This window comes from Fundulus heteroclitus, chromosome 7, assembly GCF_011125445.2.
Source record: "Fundulus heteroclitus isolate FHET01 chromosome 7, MU-UCD_Fhet_4.1, whole genome shotgun sequence".
Classification (NCBI taxonomy): domain Eukaryota; kingdom Metazoa; phylum Chordata; class Actinopteri; order Cyprinodontiformes; family Fundulidae; genus Fundulus; species Fundulus heteroclitus.
In genome coordinates this window covers 35,072,956-35,094,341 of record NC_046367.1, presented here as the reverse complement: position 1 = coordinate 35,094,341, position 21,386 = coordinate 35,072,956, and the positions used below count along the sequence as shown (strand labels likewise).

The 21,386-nt window shown below is 39.3% G+C and overlaps 1 protein-coding gene across 12 annotated transcripts in view; it reads right to left on the bottom strand.

Moving 5' to 3' along the window:
* stxbp5l (syntaxin binding protein 5-like) overlaps positions 1-21,386 on the bottom strand; it is a 206,221-nt gene that overhangs the window by 10,674 nt on the left and 174,161 nt on the right. For 4 of the 12 annotated variants that reach the window (XM_036139550.1, XM_036139554.1, XM_036139552.1 and 1 more), the window contains 3 exons: positions 15,064-15,117; positions 11,448-11,627; positions 1,977-2,078 (listed from right to left, as the gene is read on the bottom strand). The exons of 2 other annotated variants lie outside the window; for them this stretch is intronic. In XM_036139550.1, coding sequence (XP_035995443.1) covers positions 1,977-2,078; positions 11,448-11,627; positions 15,064-15,117 — 336 coding nt within the window. The remainder of the gene's footprint in view (positions 1-1,976; positions 2,079-11,447; positions 11,628-15,063; positions 15,118-21,386) is intronic. 6 more of the 12 variants (XM_036139551.1, XM_036139555.1, XM_036139557.1 and 3 more) reach the window with 3 other exon arrangements.

Below are 21,386 nucleotides of genomic sequence, written 5' to 3'. Positions count from 1 at the left end.
CACTGCAACAAAAATTACACTGAATAGATGTCAAACACTTAGAAGCAAAGTGAATATTCACAATCAAGACACACCAGGACAGAAACACTGCCTCTATTTGAAACACACACACACACGCACTCACACGAACACACACACACACACACACACACACACACACACACACACATATATATCCTTGTTTAAAGAGTACAAAGTGAGAACGGTGCATTGACTTCCATAGACTTCCATTCATGCACTGCAAAAAGGGAACCAGAAGTAAGTACAATTTTCTTGAAGTGTGTGTATTTGTTCGTGATTTGAGCAGAAAAATAAGATTATCTGCAACTTGAATAAGATTTTTGCTCTTAAAATAGGAACAACTCATCTACATCATCTTATTGCAAGTGCAGTAGATGTAATTATCTTATTCTAAGGGTAAAACACTCATTCCATTGGCAGATAATCTTATTTACCTGCTCAAATCACAAACAAATACACTAATTTCAAGAAAATTTTACGTACTTTTAGTTCCCATTTTGCAGTGTGTTCAAGCCTTTCTATGGCCTAACCCTAACTTTTAACCCACTCTAACCCTTTACCAGTACATATCTGACCCTAACCCTGACAACTTAGTGCTAAAGCTAACCCTTAGCCCAGAAAAAAGTGAGAACCAAAAAAGGTCCCCAATTTACATTAAAGTCCTCATTTTACATTTTACTTTAAAAAAATCTCACTCAGCTGCAAGTACAAGAACACACACACACACACACACACACACACACACACACACACACACACACACACACACGTTTGTGCTTTGAATTTATTGAGATTACTGGAGTCCTTAGTCACTTGCAGGACTCGATCTGGCGGAAACACACACTTTTGCAGACGCACACACTCCAGGAGCAGCGCCAAAAAACTGCTTCTTAAACTCCTTCTAGGCGCTCCGCGTTCCACTCCTCCATTGTGTGCTTAAAGCTTCCATCATGAAAGTATTTCCGTATTGCTGCATTTCTGAATAATTCAGAGCCAAGAGACGTGCGGTACTCCACTCTTAGACTGATGGTACAGAAAGTAAGGGCTTTATGTAAAAGCAGCTCCAGACGGGTGCAAAGCCTGGTGTACACTTATCAAGCGGAGATAAATTGGATCCCAACGGATATTGAAAGGCCGCCTCTTTTTCGCAACACTTTATAGTACTGTTGAAGAAAACAAAAGCAATCTAATTGTGCTTTAAGGAGTATTCATGTCCTTAAAACATTGTCACATTTTGTCCAATTAGAACCATACCCAGACGTGTATTTTAACAGGGGTTTATTTCAAGCCAACACTAAAGTAGGTCATATTTAATGAAGAAAAAAAGGTTATAAGTGTTTCCTAATATTTTTGACAATAAAAGTCTGAAAAGTGAGGCATGCATTTTATTTGGATGGGTCAGAGTCAAAGAGGTTGAATACAAAGGCACACCACGGCTGAAATTTTTGGAGGTAAAAGTTTTGTAGGTAAAAAACATATTTTCCTTTCGTTTGACAATTACGTGCGACTTTATTTGGTGTATAAGGTAAAACATCATAAAATACAGTGATGTTTTGGCGGTTATTTGACAAAATGTGGAAAAGGTAAAGGGTTCTGAATAGCTTTTCAATGTGCTGTAACCATAGATGTGCTGAACCTTTGATCTTTAAATCCCTGTCTTTGTTAAGTGAACAAAACCTACAAAGAAAAACAAAACAAAAAGTACATTAAATCTGCCTTAACCGTAAAAGCAGTGACAAGCAAAGGGCCTGAAAAGGATTCAGCAGCGCTGCTATAAAGATGACATGACCCACCCGGGTCGGTACATTGCCCACGACAAGATGAGGCCGTTGAAGGCATGTTCAGATGACACAGGGCCACGAGACGAGTCGACATTCTGACGGACGGACGGACGCAAAACAAGCCGGCAGGACAGCCGTACGTGTGTTTTTGTGTGTCTGCCGAAGCCCCCTTACCTCTCTCGTTCCAGCAGTACGAGGCGGTGGAGTGGTGCTCGTCGTGGGAGTACATAGTGACTCCGTGTAACTGCTGAAGCATTGCCCTCCTTGATGCATGCCCTAATTGTCCCCCAACAACATGAACCCACCGTAGAAGAAAACCACAGCCCCGCCATGGCCCAGAGAAACAAGTACACGCGCCAGTGCGCACAACACAACACAAGAGCGGCAAACGCAACAGACGAGATGGACAGATGGACAACGGTTCCAGAGAACGACAAAAAGAAAGAGAAGAAAAGAAAGCAACTGAGCATGGAAAACATTTCTTGAAAAGCATAAAACAACAAAGTGCAGCAGTAGAAGACGGCTGATCTGCGCTGTTCCTAGTGGCCACACAAGCTTTATTCAAACGCTCATATTCTGTCTAATTCTTTGTGCATCACAAGCTGCAGTTTGCTCCCATGTTTCAGCTCCTTGAGTGTCTACGACAGACATGGCAAGCAGTGCACTGTGATCGATGAATCAATGCTGGTATGTGCTTTTCTGAAGATGCTGTACTATGATATTTTCTTTTGAATTTGTTGTAAAAAAAAAAAAAAATACATGGATTGCAAAAAATCAAAACCAAACTTTTTATCTGTTTATCTGTGCATCTGTGGTAAAAAAACACAATTTCCTTCTGGACACTTTCTTTTATCTATGATTTACCCTGACTGGTTATGATTCTGAAGATAGATGAGTTTGAGTTTTCTTCATGCAGGAACTGCATCAGCACTGAAATGTTTGTATGTCGGTGCGACCTGGTAACGCTCAGACGTGGTATGCTCACTGATTGGAGAAAGATTGCATTTTGGAGTTTCGGTCAGATCAAGTTGACCAATTCCGGTCCCCGGATGAATTATGGAGGTTTCCATATTCTCCTAAATAGTAGTCTATTTTTATGCACAAATATAAAGAAGCACACTTGGTACAGTTTTTTCCTTTATGCTATCAAACTTGTACATTTTGTAGAGTTTGTTGTTTTTAGTTATTCTCATTCTGTATATTTAGCATTACTGTACAGCCTCTATTTTATTTTTAATCAATGCCAAGGTTTAGTTCAATATGTGCTCTTTATAATCACCAGTCCCTTTTCTGCCGATACACCAAATTTCCACAAAGAGGAGAAAATTAATAATTTTTTTTATTTTATTATATTTGTGCATTTTAAAGATGCATGTAGAGATGCTTTTGTAATTGCAGATGCACTGACAAGTCTGACAGGTTGGAAACTCAAAAGTCCTACATCAGTGAACATATCACACCCAAGCTCTAACAGATAGGGGACTGCTTACTTTACAATGAACAGATGTACAGATGTAGATGTACAGAGAGAAAATTGCACTAATCATGCTAAACACAGTTTAAAAGCTCTGCAAACATGCAGCCTTTGCTTTGAAATAATGGTGAAGTCCTGTTTAACTGTGGAGTTCAGTAACAAGGCTGTACATTTCTCTCTTGTCTTAATATATAAAAAATATATTACTGCTCACTGCAGAAAGTCTGCTTACGTTTAATTTAAATTTATGAATAAAGAAATGAATTAACATTCTGAAACATAACAGTAAATAGGATTTTTTTCTCTCACTTAAAAGTTAAATTGGATTTTGCATTACTCTTGCATTATAGATTTTGAATGTATATATTTATTCCTAAGGAGGCATTTAAAATGAGCAAAACAATAAATAAATAAAGTGAGCCATAACCTAACTTGTAAAGGAAAGATGATGTATTCTGTCCTTTATCCTAGGTGGATTTTATTGTACTTATACATTTTCAGTGATGCTCATAAAATCTGGGCTGCTGTTGGAGGAACTGGTGTATTACTGTACCACAATTTTTTTTCTGTCAGAAATGTTCAAATTAATTCATGTTGAAAGTAGAAAATCTAACAATCTTAAAGAAAGATTGGAATATGTTACGATTTCCATCAACAGGCCAGAACAAAGTTGGCGATCAAAATTCAGAGGCAAGCCCTGATCAGATCATCATCATTTCAAAAACACTGGTAGAGTAAATTTCAGTTCCCAGACTGGTTAAAACTGACTCGTGTTGAAAGATAAAAGATTTATAATTGCCCCCCCCCCCCCCCATAAAAAAAAAAACAACAACAATTTTGCTATCTCTGACAACAGTGTTGTACACTGCTGCAGGCTTCCACGAGCGTACAGCAGTCCTCTGCTGTGTGCCTGGGTGGCGGCAGCCTGCTTTCGCCGTGTGTCGCTGGGGTGTGTTTACGCTGCGTGACAGAGCCTGTGGGGCGCTGGCTAATGAAAGTCAGGCCCAGTGGTGTTCTGACAGGACACAGGGACCCCTTGGGGCCCCTTAGAGGGAGGTAGAGACAGGCAAGGCGGTACCAGGGAGGTGAGACAGACAAAGCGGCAGAGTTTAACAGTGCTACGTACACGTACACCTGCAACACACGGTAGAGACACGGACAAGAGACTGGAGACAATGCCTAGTACTAGTTTTATTTTACCATTTATTTTGACTGACTAAACACAGCCTTGTTGTGATAAACCTGATAAATGTGGGAAATAGGAAGGTTCACCTCATTTTGGAACATGTTAAAAGAGTAAAAACAGTATGCACTCTGAGTAAAAGCTGCCCAACCTCTACTATAGTAGTTTGAACTACATTGAATCAAAGCTGAGTTATGATCTAGCTGGGAAAAAATGCCAGTATTTTCTGTCCCAGGCTACTCTAATTTTAAACAAGACCTCCCCATCTATCAAACTTATCAGCTGATGACACATACAAACAAAGCACTGAGTTATAAATTGGATTGTTAATATTTAATGCGCCTGCACTCAAACGAGAGACAGTGGCCATAGCAATGTTTACTATACGTTCAGTCGGGCTCCCCCTGCCATTTGCCTCCTCTGTCTCAAGGCCTGGCATGCAGGCCTCATTAACATCAGCCTCATTTCTCGCACTGCTTTCTGACCTTTAATTATTTCAGTTATCCTGCTGGCTCTTCGCCGTGGTAACCCGGCGCAGCTGATACACAACAGTCCCAAAGGTAGGCAGCCGATACAGTATGTGCAAAGGTTGGCTAACGATTCAAAGGCTAATCAAAAGAAGTTGTGCAGTGTGTGGGAGAAACAACTGCATAAAGTTTTGCAAACAGGGGGAAACGTGATGGCACACCTGGTTAAGATGCATAGAAAATCCTAAATGAATCTTTTATTGCAGTAGCATAATCTGACATGGAAATATGCTTTTGGAATGGAACCTTGAATTTTGGGTAATTTTATTCAGAATAAAACCCATAGCGCAAATTAAATTAATCGGTAGCACAATTATTTTTACTCCTACTGTTAGGACGGTACTTGGTCTTCCATAAAATTTCAAAAAGTTGGAGCATAGCCTACAGGGAAGGACATCTTAGAAAATTCCTCTTTGTGTGAAATCTCTAAACCATCCAGAGTCCTGAATCTTCTTTTATATTCTCCTATCTTTAACTCACCCCACAGGTTTTTCATAGGTTTAGGTCTGAGGATTGACATGGTGATAGGGTGATTTAATGTCTGCAGGCATTTTTGTGTTAATTTGGTGTCATGTTTCTGGGTCAATATCCTGTTGAAAAACCTAATGATGACCCATTTTCAGTTTAACAGTAGATTATGTTAGATTTTATTTCAAAATACAAAAGTCATGATGCCAGCCACTCTACAAAGCTACCGTGGGGGTTGAAAGAGAAACATGTCCACTGCTTCCTGCAGCATACTTAACATGAGGTGTCTTTCCACCTGGCTAGCGTGTTAGTAAAACGCTAAGTGTTATTCTCATCTGACCAGTTCAGTTTACTGGGACTCAGTTCCAGTTGGAGTCCCAGTAAAACTTAGCAAACTCCAGAATTTTACATTTGTGATAGCAACGCTGCTTTCTGGGATCACCTCCAAACAACTAATAGCATCTGATGGTTGGTATGGTGACTCGGTGACCCCGTGATGCCACTCTTAGTTGCAACTTTTCAACACTGAGCTTCAAATATTTCTATTTATTATTTTATTTTTTTATCATTGTGCTCACTTTCTATGGTGGCAATAAAAATATGGGTCCTCCTCCAGGCTGGTGGTCATCAGCTAAACAAGTCTCTCTCTGTTATTTTAAAACTGCATTCAAAGGAAACAGAAAGTTCTGATTTACTAAGTCAAGGTTCCTACAAACAGTGATTGTAGGAACACAACTAAATAATACATTAGGAAATGCTTCCAATAATTTTATTTAACACCTTTATTTCTTAAAACAGACCCTCCCCCCGACACCCACACTGAGTAAATTAAAGTTTAAATTAGTCTTTTCTCCCCCTGCATAACATTATGCTACTGCAGTAAAAAGTTTGTTAATTCACTCAGTTTAAGTTTTTACACATCTTTTTGAAGGATGTCAATAAATGTATCTTTGCCCATAAATACAGCAATGATCACAGCGAAAGCATTGCTTTTAACCTATTAGCCATGTAACCATCCCCATCCGCCCATGTACTGCCAGCTACCGATGGCGACTCCCTAAAACCCCAATGAGGACAGCCCGCCTAACAGACCCAAGGAGCCCGCTCGATCACTTTGCAGGGTTCAGCTTACGAGCCGTATTCAGAAAGGCTGACTCTGCATGAACATCAGCATTTACCGGCCGTCTGCGAATGCGGTCAAGATGAGAAAGGAGCTGTGAGAGTTTGAACATAGTCGGGGGGTGAGCTGTTGCAATCAGGAAAGCACTGGGGATAGATTTGTATCGGCTCCCATGCTCGCACTGCAGATCTGCCTTAGATGAGCCTAAGTTGTGGAGCTGCAAACAAGCTGTTAAAAGCTGACTGTAAGAAGTGGAAAAGTAAGAAAACGTTTTTAAAATTCAATTTGAGAAGAGAAAATTGGTTTCAAAGGATTTAATAAACACATACACATGCCATGAATTCAGCCAACTTTAAACGGTGTCACCCTTTGAGGTACCCAGGTGGAGGCAAGGCAACATGGTAAGGCTTAATAATTCACATTATTCTAAAATAGTATGCTATATTTCTCAAGATGTCTGTCAAACAGTTATGTGCAGAGGTCATAAATGCTGGAAATCACGTGTGAATGGGGGGTGATTTTCCCAGATGTCTGCATTGCACCTGTAGCCATGAGAGCTACTTTAATAAAACATTCATCTTATGGTAATGAAGAACTGCTTCCCTCCTGGTTCCAGGTCACTCTTGTATAATGAGGTTGATGAAGATAGCAGTGTGACTCTAATTGCAGAACTGACTTAAAGGGCTCAGCTTTGACTGCAACAAACAGCACTGCACTCCGCTTGGTAGAATAGACCTTTATTCGGAGTTAATTGCACCAGCGCAGCTGTGAAAACTCCTGAAAGCGTTCACAGAGCTTACGAACCGGGGCTGAGTGCACAACTTTAAAGAAGAGCAACGATTTGAAGCGCGTGTGATTTGGGAACTTGATTTCACCTCCAACTGGCCAACTTTCGCTCTCGCTCTCTGTTTGATGTTCGTGCAGGGTGGCCACGGTGGCTGTGACATTTCGGCGACTGTCACAATGTTGAGTCTCCCGTGGAGAGATCCGCCTTTCGTGACTTGACTGGGACTTTTTGTTGATCTGAGAGAGCTCGGAATAAAAGTAAAAATAGGTCCTGGAGTGTACCAGGAGAATCGGGGACCCACACTGCCTTTTAAAAGTTTACTCTGAGCGTAGGGAATAAATGAGGCATCTATACTGTCTGAATGCAACGCATTCTTTTAGCTCCACTGCCCTTATTTGAAATAATGAAGAGTTTGTCTCGTATTTATGCAAATCTGCACCTGGCTGATTTACAGATACACAGTAAATGAGATTTCACACTTTAAATTAGACCACTGCAGCTTGTCACAACAACTTATGCATTCAGGGTCAGTCAAACTTGGGTTGGTTTTACAGATAGCCTGTTTAAGTCTTCTCCTTGAACTTGTAGTTTTGTTGGAATGTATCTGGCATCCTCATTTCACCTTCAGAGCATAAATCAACCGAATCGGCCTGTCCCAGTGGGACTTCTTTTTTAAAAAAATGACGTTTGGTTTGAGTTGAATCAATGTTTAACAGCACAACACTGCCACATATGGATGATTATTCAACTGAGATGACTTTTTAGGGTAAATAATGTTTGCTTAAACGCCAAAGATTTCCTGAAACGTCTCTTTCTGTCTGCTGCCTGGCAGTGACAGAGTAAGCAGAAAGATTCACACATAGCTTGTAATTAAATTATGTACATACTGGGAAGACATTTTTTTATGTGTTAGGTCAGTTGCCCATATCTCAAAAATTATATAGCTAGTAAAAACAAATTTTTAGAATTCATTTGACCTCACATGCATTTATCTTTTGTGTTATTTTTTTTTTGCTGTGGGAGATTAGTGGACATTTTGTGTACACCCAAATGGAAGGCTGAATTATGTCTCTCTTTACATGTGAAGTACAACATTGAACAGAAGACAAAGACTGCCCTAACACAATTATCTGATGTTGTCTATCTTAATTTAGTTAATTTAGTTAGGGAATAGCTTAAAAAAGCTCAAATTGATAATGTGTCTTGAAAACGTGGTTGTAATGATAAAACTTTTCCACATTTTCAGAGAACTTTAAACCATAATACGTTTTATTTGGCTTTATGTGATCGACCAAGACAAAAGAGGACATTGTTCTGAAATACAAGGGAAAGATGCAGTTTCAAAGTGTTTTGGAGGTATAAAAACTGAAAGGCTCAGTTAGTCTGGATGATGTTTATCTGTGATCATCAAGTTTCAAAGTCTGAATTGGATTCAGGTCTGAATGCTCTGATGTAAGCCGTTCCATTGTAACTCTGCCCATATGTTTAGGGAAAATGAGCTTCTCTGCTAGTTTGAAGCCTTTTGCAGGTGTTAAGTTTTCTCACAGAGTTGCCCTATGTTTAGCTCAATCCATCTTACTATAAATTCTAAGCAGCTTTCCTGACCTTACAGAAGAAAAACAGCCTTTGTAATCACAGTTATTTGCACTGAAGTTTTGTATGAAAGTAGATAGTTTTGAAACAAAATTACCTTCATATTTTGCACCAAACATGGAGTTTTTGTATGCAGGCCAAAAAGTTCTGTTTCGTTCTCATCCAGCAACAGAACAGACTGCTAGATGTGTGGATATGTTTGCTGCAAAAGTGGGTTATAATGGGCTTCTTCAGCACAATGGCATTCTCACTGCCACTCTTCCATAAAGGTCAGATTTGTGGAGTTCAAATGTAAAATTTAGCATATTCTTTATAACCTAACCATTCTTTAAATGTCTCCGAAGCTTTATCTCTGACCTAATCTCCTCTAAGCTCAATTGGATTTACAGAACAGTTGTATTTATATTTAAAAATTGTATCTTACTTAATGTTAGTCAATCACATACAATCCAAATAAAACTGACCATTGCGGTTTCAATCGGAAATATTGAAAAGCGGGATGGATACAAAAACTTGTTCAGTGCACAGTTTTTGACTTTTTGAACCCATCATTGGACAGACACCTTGCTACACATAAATGTTTCCTCTTCAGTCACACATTAAAGGATCGTTAAGACCATATTTCCACACAGACCATATATCATTGTAATAGGAAGCCTAGGTTTGTCCGCTTTGTTGTTCTGGGATCAGTGCGTGATAAAATGTCATTAATGCTAGAAAAAAATAAAACTAGGAATGTCAATGCTAAAACATCTGTAAGGTGTGGCCACACTACACACGACTTGTTTTTAATTAACTTTCAAATAATAACTGAGAGGGGGGAAAAAAAGCCATTAAATATTGTTTCACTAACTTCTAACCTAACTGGAAAATCTCCATGAAATCCTTCAAAAACACATCAGTGATGGTACAAGTAAAAAAAAAAAAAAAAAAAAGGTTTTGCCAATAAACCCAAGAATTTTGAATTTAGAAGAGGAAGAAAGAAAGATGCTGTGAGGATAGAACTTAACTTGTTAATTCACTTTACATTGCACCAACCTTCAGGCCTAGAACATGGTTGACCCAAGCAACAGTTCAAAAGCGCATAATGCAAAGGTTGTTTCTTGCATTTGAGAGAGGCAGAGCCTGCAGTCAAATTGTTGAGAGGTGATGCTAATGCAAGGGGCAGAAATGGTAGCAAATAGTTACACATTTCCAAATAGAAAGCTCAACAAGAGCTGCCAAGTAAATAGGTTTCTCATATTACTACAACTAGTAACAGCTGATTGAGACGTATATTTTCTCAGTGTCACTTCACACCAGAGTAAGACCGCCCAATTGGGTCCAGGATCTATCAGACTACTTAAACATTAGTGGATAGAGACGACCTAATTTCAATGATGAGGTAGGACTGTTCAGTAATTGGCACAAAGTTGTTGTCTTTTTCTCTGTGGCTTTGCTCTCCATTCTCTCTTCACCCACTAATAGTATATCTACACTGGATTGTTGCCTTTCAGTCTATGGCGTTTTCCCATCAAAATGGGAGGTTTCTGTGCCTCCATCGACAGTTTCAGTCTCGCCGGGGAGGAGAGCGATTATCATCAGCATTTTTAGCAATTTATCAGCAGAATAATGCAGAGGAACAGAGTCTTCTTTAGAGAGCGCGACAGTGCTGGGAATCCCTTTGGCCACGTTACTTCCAATACGTTTTACCAAGAGCGGCACTATTTTGACAAATGAAAGCAGATTAAAAAAAAGATGAAAACAAGATGTGAAAATCAGTATTTAATGATCATTCTGAGCTGATCAAACAGAGACCTAAGCAGTTTTTGTTAGTCATGCTGCAGCTATTATAGCTGATGACCCTCACTATTGCCACCCCTGTGTTATCAATGCTATTAACTGTTGTTTGTGATCTTTCCTACTCCACTTCCTTTGCCATCCTCATTGTGAAGCGGGATTTAAGATCTTCACATTGACTCTTTTGGCCAATACATTTTGCATTTGAACCACAGCCCAAATAGCTTATGACTTCATCGGTCTCTAGGGAACCTGTCCATATGCGTTATTCTGAGATTTATGTAATTCTCCTCAATTGTCGTTCAGCTTCTTTAAACTATCAGTTTTAAGTTTAATTTTTATTGTTTTAATATGGTCTCACTCTGGTGTGAAGGGGGACTTGAGATTGTTGCTTTTGCTGATTAATACGTCTGCTTGAGAAACAAATACAGTGCTTGCAACTAGAGTAGCAGCAGACAATGCAGCTCAAATTATCTGCTGCAAAGGCATTAGATTTTGTTTATTTGATTACAAGACCATGTGTCCTGTCCTATGAGCACAGAATTCAGGGTTGCTGACTTGCATTAGCACATGCTTGCCTTGAGTTAACTATGTATCAGGCCACAGTTCACTTACCCAAGGGAAAGAGGGTAACATGCATTTGTTAGGAACGTGTGTGGGGGGGGTCATGGTATGAATGTTTAAAGGATGGGAGTTGGGAAGACAAGCACACACCTTCAGTGTGGGACACAGGCAAAGAGATCTCCATGCAAGCAGCAGACTGGGCCTTTCGGAAGGGTGGTCGGCCAGGGCCTCTGCGGGTTAGCCGTGGCCCCTCGGGACCCATTGGAATGCGAGGCTTCCCCGCCGAGCAGGGCTGAGAGGTGGGACTAGTGCAATGTCCATTGACATGATCTGTAACAACGGCAAAGCATTAGCAAACAACAGAAAGGAGGGAAATGATACGTTTTTCCAACATATTGTAATCCACAGCTGCAGCGTCCATCTTTATAGGACTGAAAATAGGAAGTGCAATCAAAACAGCACCAGAGGGGCCTTTTGCATTGCCATCACAGGGTAGTTTTGAGACAGTGCCCTTTTGTTCTCGAAATGCACAGGCAAGTACGATTCTGAGCCTATGAAGATGGACATACCGCAGTGCAAGAGGAGTAAAACCTGATTGTCGAGTAGGAAAATGACAGTGAAGGACAGGGGGTGAGTGCGTGGCAAAGGGCTGAAGAGTGGTTTGAAGGTAAGTATGTGCAAGGAGAAGAAAGAGATGCTGTGTTCAAAAAAAAAAAAATAAAAAAAGGAAAATGCAGAGTGAAATTTGTAAGTGCAACTTCATCTAGTCTGTGCCGGTAAAGAAATAAAAACTCAACATAAAAACAGGCATAAGTCATCTCCACTTTATTTCTATCCTCGTCAGAAAATTCTCTTTTCAGCAGAAGCTGTACCTCTCATTTCCTGATCACGAGACGTTACCAGCGAGGCTCGTAATAAACCTTTAATATCTCCGGTTGTGCCTGTGCAAATTATTTTAGTTGGAGAGGATACAGAGTCACAGATGGTGCTCACACGAAAACACTTGTTACATTCAGGAATCGTGGCTTTACATGTTTCCCCCATTGGGACTGCATTTGTTGCTAGCTTTGTCTTTATCTAATGCAGCGGGGCCTGCGGGACTGAGTGTGGGAGAATAAAATAATTTGTTTAGAACCAAACCCGATTAATTAGACAACAAAAAAACAAAGCAGGGCAGTTTGGGCCTGGGTGGACTCTGCTCCTCTGTGTTAACAGACAAAGGTTCTGTCAGGCTGATCATAATTAACAGCCCCATGATACCTGTCCCTTGGTGCTACCGTTTCCCCTTGTCCCCCAGAGACAAAAACAAAGCAATGCCCTTTTTTAAATGACATCCTTGTCGTAATAAAATCAAGGTTAAAAGCATTTGGGGTTGATAGGAATGTCTGATGGAATTGCCTTCCTTTATCATTCTCTCCTTCGCTCTCTGATTCTTGCGGAGACATTTATGAAGCGTGAGGACAAACAGCATTATGCTAATTGCTAAAAGCGGTACACGGTGTCCTCCGTTTTCTGTTCCCTTACACATGTCTGCCTTCTCAGATCTAGGTTCCTATTCAGGTGCTTTTGGCAGAAGAAAGAAGAAAAAAAAATTCAATTTTAAAGCGAAGATGAAAAACACTGGGGTGCCACCCAGTCCACGTGCAACACCCGCACGGGGTCATAACAGGACGAAACGTCGTAGCGCAAGGTAGTTGTTTTTTCCCCGCTGCGTGTGAAAGGGGGCTAATGGGAAGCAACATGATGGCACTGATGTGAATCTATCTGCCTGTGTTCTCCTCTTCTGAATTTCAAACAGGGACACAGAAACATGGGTTAATCCCCAGATGTTTTAACTGGAAACTTTAGTTAACAAAAATAACCTTTTCTGACATAGACCCCTTCCTTATCTTCACACCCAGAGCAAGCTGCTTAAATCTATCAAGAGTAAATAAGCATTTACTTTCAACCACACAAAGCTCGTAAATGCTTCATCCAATGGACTGCATGAAGGGATTTTTTTGTTAACAAGCTAGGTTGCTCATATTTTATACCCTTTTTCGTATTTTGTGACTGTGCGTCACAACCACAATCTTCAGTACATTTTATTTGGACTTTAAATGACAGAAAAACACATGGTAAAGTATAATCGTGATGTGAAAGGAAAAGAAAATGATACTTGGTGTTCAAGATGTTTTGCGAGTAAAAAGGTGAAAATTGTGTCCTGTTTATCTTTCCTACCTCTAATAAACCTGAATATTAGACGGAGAGAGGCTCCGTTAACAGAAATGGTAAAATCTTGGCACAGGTTCCCAAACGGACTCATGCCTTGACTTTGACTGGGCAATTCCAAATTATTAATAAACTTTGATCCAAACCATTTCAATGTGACTGTGACTTTTTAGTGTCGTCCTCAAGCTGGCCCTCAAACAGAGTTTCAACTGTTTTGCCACCATCACAAGGTTTTCTTCTAGAATAAACCTGAATTGATCTCAATTCACCTTCATGTTAACTTTGACCAGCTTCTTTGTCCCCATTGAAGAAAAGCTATATTCACAGAGTTAGCTTTCCACTACCCATAAAATACTGTCCATCCAGGCCAAAACATAATGTTTTGCTCACAAGGGCTGAAAAACTGTTTTATAACCAAAACTCTTTTTTAACTATTTACCAATTTTATCCCTCACTTGTCCTGTCCACTATATCTTGTGGGTTTTATGATGCTGCTATGCTTATTAATAGCACTATTCATATTTTTGTTTGCGAAAAAAAGTAAAATTTTCCCTCCACGCCACAATTATCTACAACTTTCTGTTTGTCTGTGACAAAACCCCAATAAAATATATTGAATTTTGTGGTTTTAAGGTGACAATGTCTGAAAAAGGTTCAAGGGCTTTTAATTCTTTTGCAAAGCACAGCATCTATAATTGTTTGTGCATCCTATTAGTTTTTAATGAGAAATTCCAACAACCTAGTGCTTCTTTACTGGAAAGCTACTGAAGTAGAGTTTATTTCTTTTATATTCTGGCTAAAAAAAACGGTTCACTCTTACCACTGCTTAGAAAATATAGTTGTACCTGCATTAAAAAAAAACAACAAGTTTGTGAATCATGATAGTTACAGAAATAAGAAGAAACAGACAAGTTTTATGTTGAAAAAGCAGACATTGTCAGTGTGGACAGCGCATGTGATACTGCAGAAGGATAGCAAAGGGAAACCCGCGGTCATGATGTGCAGCAGTTAGAGATGCATGCGAGGGTGGACGCATAGTATCTGTAATGTAGGTGATCCAGTCAAAATGGAGGAAGAACTGTTTGAGAGAGAAATGATTCAGTTACAATGAGAAAGGGCAGCGAGTGATCCAGTGCTGAAAAGCAACGGTTGTTGATGAAGGAGAGATTGAGCAAAACCAGAAGATGGTCCAATCATGGTAAAGCGATAGAAAGCCTCAACTTTCATTAGACAGTAGGCATGAGTTACAAAATCACCCTTATAAACACTTGCAAAATGTAGAAGAAAGAGACAGTAGATTCCAGTGAAACAATAATAACAAAAAAATAAATAAACGTCAAAGGGCCAAAATAGACAAACACACGTCAGACCGACAGTCTTATGGGCTGGTTGAAAAGAACCCCAAAGAAAGTCATAAGGAAACGGAAAAAGTAGTTTGAAGGATAAACAAAAAAAGGTTCTTAAGCACCAGAAAAGCCTTGAATATTTGACAAAACAGAAAGTAAACAACTTAAAAGGAAATCAAGTGAAAACTGCTGGCTTTCGCCTACCGTACCAAGATCAGTCTTAAGATCTGTGGGCAGACTTAACTTTCTGCCGGGTCCCTTTACTGAAACAAAAGAATAGGAAACAAAGAACCAGTTAATCCCTTCAAATAATAAAACAAAAGGAAATAAAGGAATGAGGAAATAAAGCAGATGTAATCTATGTTAAATAATGAAAAACAAAAGTGCAAAAAAAATAGAAAACTTAATGAAACGGAACTGTCAAATAAACAAGGAACCAGAGCATGCGGATTGGTGCAGTTGCACAAGGCAGGCAAAATGCATGCTCTAAGATTGTCCCAGGCCAGTTTTCACAGTCAGTTCTGCAAATCTGGTGACACCCAATACTGATGTGGCGATAGAAGACTGACTCTCTGTTGGGTGAAACACTCATTAACCTGGACTAAGTTTTATCAATTAGCTTTCATTTACCAACTTAGGTTTAATACCCAACTTTCTCCTGTTCAATAAAGTTTTTGTCACATTCCTTTGTCTAATTTATCAATATTTCAAGAAGATAAGCAACAAATGTATACACTATATCTAAAGTTTTTTTTTTTCCTTTTTTGAATATCTAAAAACTGTAGCTCTGCTGCTTCTTCTTATCTTCAGAGGCCTGGGATGTGTGACATGGAAGCACAAATGAACAGGACGACACCACACGGTGCCGCTACGACAATCACAGTCAGACACTGATGGCAACCAAAACAGCTCAGTGAAACATTTTGCAAGCATTTTACAGTAGGTAGAGAACTTCAAAGTTTGGAGTTGAGGTGCTATAATTCAGTTCCCCCGCCAAAAAAAGAAAAGAAAAAGGAAAAGCGAATTATTCTTTATTTAATTGTTCCGAATGATTCAGTTGACACGTGGAACAACACAGAATGGTTTTCATGTGACGCCTGGTAATTTTGATGACCACAAGGGAAATGGTATGACCATGAATTCGACGATTCTGTTTTTTTTTAATTATCTCAATTTCATTGCTATTTCCTATTCAGGGGAGGCAATTAACCAAAGCAATCGGCAGGGATGTCTTTGTGAAGAAAAAGTGAACTCAGGTTTCGATCCTTCTGCTGTTTACTGGGGCCTAGTAATTACACACAAAAAAAAAATCTTGTGATGAGGTTTAAACAAAGTGAACTCATTCCTTTATGATTGAGTGGCTGGAGTTTGCATCTTCTACAGTCTTTTCTCAAGAAGCTTTAATCCAAAGATTACCCCCCGTCCAGAGTCAGCTGATAACACAATGACAACGACGTCATTTCTCTGTAAAACACCTGAGAAATTCCAATAGTCAGGAATCAACTGGTAACATATCAAGGGAAAATTGAAAAGAGTCTAATTCCGCCTCACTTTATTGGACTTCTTTCAGGATTGAGTGCAGCCCTTCGGATTAGTGCCGCTAATGAGATAACGGATGAGCTCTTTGTGTTTTTTCATAATAAATATTAGGGACCAGATGCCGCAGCAACCTTATAAATGTTGACTGTTAGATACAATGACAGGAAAATTATTGTCATGATAAACCTGTTGCAGACAGATGGTTCCTCTGTGTAATAGCTCCATGGCTGAACAAATACTCCATAAAATGTTTTTAATTGGAACAAACAGGTGGGGCTGATCTGAGGAGCCAAAGGCCTGCTAAGTGCGAAATTAAACAGTAACAAACTAGAGACTGCTTGTAGGATAATTGATTGCAATTAGTCTTTCTTTAATTAGTATCCTTTTATTAGAAATCTGTTGAACCTACAGTGCCTTGCAAGCTGGTTTTCTTCCAAAACTGCTTTGAGCTAAAAAGGATTTTGGCGGAGCTGTACCTAAAAGTATGGAAGTAGCGGCATCCTGCTGAGGCTTATCGTTGTTGATTACTCTGGGTTTTAACTAAAGTATCAGAATTTCCTGTATGTTTTGCTGAACTATCAATGCTGTATAACATTATCCTTGGAAGCTAGTGACGAAAAAAATCCCAAAACTATGGCGGAGGCAGTGTCATGCTGAGGGTGTTCTGGTTATGTATGCCAGTGCCTCACAGAGTTCTTCAGTTGGTACATTCTTCCTAATTATCTAAAAAACACACCATATCAAGACATTCTACCAGAAGTTAATTTTGACAATCCACAACATAATAGATTTATCCTTTTTTTAAGTTTGGATAAAGCTAATTTAACAGGTGTCACAATGGGAACCAAGTTCATTTTTGACCAACTCTTGCCTGGAGGCAGATTCAATGCCTCCATTTACCGCTGACATATTTAAAATACATCCTTACTCTGTACTTCCCCACCGGTTATGATTAAACTGGACAGAAGTTGCCATATTGTAACTTCTTATTTGAGTTCTTAAGGTTAGCAGAAACAGATGTAAATGTTTTGGAAGCTTATAATTTAAAATCAGGAGACACGTTTGCTTGAATTCCAGGTGAAGTGCAACAAAACCTGAAAAGCATCAAATAGGGTGAATTGTTATTTGAGGCACTGCATGGAAGCTTAGAGGAGCAGAGAAACATCAACATTTGTTAGTGAATGTCAGCTTTATGTAAAGGATGGCCACTTTTGTGTTACACTCCTCTCCATCTTTAACGCGTTGTGGTGATCTCATGTCATTTTAAACACAACAGCAGTTTTTGAATGACAAGCGTCAAATGTGATGTCAGCACTATCTATAATCCTATACGCAGCATTTGCACAACCCACAATTTTTACTGGTTGCCCAGCAGCAGATTGTCTGACCCTGCAGGTACTTGCTTTCCTTTTGCAAAGATATAATATTTGCTCAAAGGAAAAATAAAAATTTCTCTGTTCCCCGAAATGCTCTGTCACAGCTCAGCAGTCTTTTTCTTTCTTTTTTTTTTTTTTGCACCAGGCCATAGCAAACACTTTATCTCACCCACAACCCAATCATGTTGTAACATGATGGGTTGTGAGATGCAGAGGTTGTTAAGTGTACACACCTGTTAAAATGCCAGGTTTTTGTGATAATCAGAAAAATAGAGCTTGAAAAACAGATGGAAAAGTCTAAAAAATTAAAAACCTGCAATAACATGCTTGTGTATGCATATCCTTAGACAAATACATTGTTTTACTCACCTTTTGATGAATTAATTTGAACTTTATTGATCTCACAATGGAGAGATTCACTTCTGCATTTAACCCATCCCCTTGGGGAGCAGGCAATTCATCAAAATGATCTCATTTACAAAGGCATCAGTCAGTAGAAAGGTATCAAAAAACCCACAGCTCTCTATATACATGCCTTGGCACAGAAAAATAAAGTTATTCACAATAGGAGAATATTTCGAGCAACAGTAACATTACTACAACCAGATATGTCTCAAAAACAGACAAGAACACAGGATCGAAGTTGTTCAAAGGAGCAGCCAAGAGGGAAAAAGCAACAGTGAAGGAGCTGCACAATTTCCTCGTAGTCTTCTAAATGTAGCTCTAACTTTATATTCTAAATATGTCTGAAGAAAGGAAGAATCTTGAAAGGAGTGAGCCTTTTCTTACAAAATAAACAAACAAAATAAAACCATCAGGCTAAAATCTCCAAAAATCTTGGGGAAGGAAGAGGTGTGGCCTGGTGCAACCATATATCACCATCTGTGACATATGGTGATGGTAGCGTAATGCTCTGTGGTTACTCTTGTTCCGATGGAACCAGACTTTTAGTCATTTGGGTTAAATCATGAACTGTTGCAAAGGATTTTTAACAAATAAAACTTCATGGGGCCTGCCAGAAAGTTGACAGTGAAGAGGTACTTTGGGATGGTGGGATGGCCTAACCAGAGATCAGATCAAGATCTGACTGAAGAAAAATCTGTGGTACCATCGGAAAATGGTTGTTCATCAAGGGATATCCTCTCAGGGTGATAGATGTAGAGAACCTTTGCAAGGTAGAACGGACAACTATCTTCAGTTCACAATGAGGCATCCCAAAGACTCCTACCGATAAAGACTGAATGCGGAAATTTTATTTAAAAAAACAAAATATTAGTCTAAGGCTGTCTACACCTACTCAACACAGGTATTGCTGCTTTTCTATGTTGTTAGAGTTTTCCCTCTAACCAGCTTTGTTTTTCCAGTTGTGTCTTACAGCTTTATACCTCACATTCCAGGTAGAAAAAAGTTTTAAAATCATTTAACATGGTATGATCTTTAGGTCACATAAAAAACTGGCATTTTAACAGTAGTGTAGACTTTTTGTATACCACCTGAACAGTTATAATGCACTAAAATTGACTTGATTCCTTGATGGTACACAGGATAATGCAACATGAAAAGATCCCCTCAGGTTTTTTCAATGAAACCATTAATAGTTGATTTGAATAACGAAACTTGGCAAATACTATAATAAGTGGTGCTGACATCACATTCATAGGCCTAAAAACTCACTCTTAAACTCACAATCAAAGCAAGCTGTATTCACAGTCATCAGCCCTGCAATGTTCCACACAGCAAGCTCCATGCAGTTAAGAGACAAGACAAGGCCAAGATGAATGTTAGCCAAGAGGACAACAAGATAAGTATGTTAGTTTATTGACACACAGACAAAGAACCGAGCACTGGGGCTCAGGAAAGGGGCTTGTCGCCTTTTAGAGACAGAGATGATTGATTCTAGAGGAGGTACGATGATTAATGCCACAGAGAATGAATCACTTAAAGCACCGAGTGAGGAGCGGTATCCAACTGGAATACAACCCCTTCCTCTTTTTCTAAAGCCCACCTATGTCACAGCACTGGAGACCTGCGAGGGATCCAAGGTCAAAGCCCAGATCTGGCACATACAACAAAAATCACCGCACATGGAGCAGCGAAACAATGAGACCGCCCAGCAATCGTCATTGCAAAGCATGTAGCACACTGCATAAAAAACAGCCAGACACACGTTCTTCCTAGCGACACTGCAAGCAAGCTAGTTCATAAGTCTTTCCGCCGGCATGATGAATAATTGGCTGCGGAAGGTCTGATTGGAGTTTCCGGCTGAATCGTGAACAATATAGATTTACATCGGACTTAGAAATATTCTCCAATGATCGTGAAGTCTATTTGTATATCACCCATTGTTTCTGCCATATTTCCAAAACTGGAGGGCTGAGGAGGTGGAAAGATGTACTGTGCATTTCCCCTTTTTGTCACCTTACAACCACAAACTGAATGTGTGTCACTGGGACTTATGGAGATATGTCTGAAACAAAGTAGTAGTAGTTTTTTTTTTTTTTTACAAATTAAAATATGAAAAGTGCAATGTGCATTGTGTTAACCATTCATTCATTCATTCATGAAACCATGAGTTAATGTTGTAGAGCCACCTTTTGCTCCAGACATTTTGAATGGAGAAAGCTTTCTGGATAGGAAGCGAAACCTCTTCAAACTTCGGAAAAAAGTCCAGTTGTTTTGTTTTTTAACTTTTTTGGAACCACCTTTTGCTGCAATTACAGCCTCCTGTTCTCTGGGGTAGAAGCTGTGCAGACTGCCAGCTTTGGACAGCTAGAGACTAAACCTTTTGCACATTTTTAAAATAAAGCTCTTTTTAAAATAAAGCTCATGCTCATTCTCATTGGATAGAGAGGGTAAACATCAACTGCAAAGACTTTTCCCAAATTATTAATTGTATTGTGTTCTGGATTTCTTCCAGGACGTTCTAACGTTAGCCTGCTGTAATCCAACCCATCAAATTCCATACATTTAGCTCTATGTATGGGGTCCCTGTTCTACTGGAATGCAAACATTTGCCTCAGTCACAAGTCTTTCACTGCATCTAAAAATTTCTTTTTTTTTTTTTTTTTTTTTTTGCAGAATTGGCCTGTATTTAGCTTTGTCTTCCCATCAACTCTGACCAGCTGTCCTGTTGCTTGGAAAGAAAAGCTTCACCACCAGGTGTTCAGATGCATTCTTAGTTTTCTGCCAAACACAGGATTCTCTATGCAGACTAAAAGGTTCAATTGACATGTAATCTGACGTTGTGCGTTGGCATCTTCTTCCACGTGTTTGCTGTGTAAACTTCAGGTTCGTGGCAAACTACTAACTGGAATTATTATGTCTCTCTCTCTCTCAACAAAAACTGTCTTCTTGTCACTCTTCCAGATTGAGAGGTTCTAAAGTTTGGACATTTCGTCCGAACAAACATTGACTGGTTAGTTCAATAAGGGCATTTTTTCCTTATGTTTTTTTTTTTCTCCCCTTTTCCCTATTTTCCTTTACTATTGGCAGTTTCAAGGTGTAATAAAAGGAATGAAGGTAATTTGCTTTCTTTCTGCAAAATACGTTCAGAAAGGAACAGAAAACTCAGAGAGTGACAGAAATAATCCTTGTTCCTGGCGCTGCTTCAAAAGGTA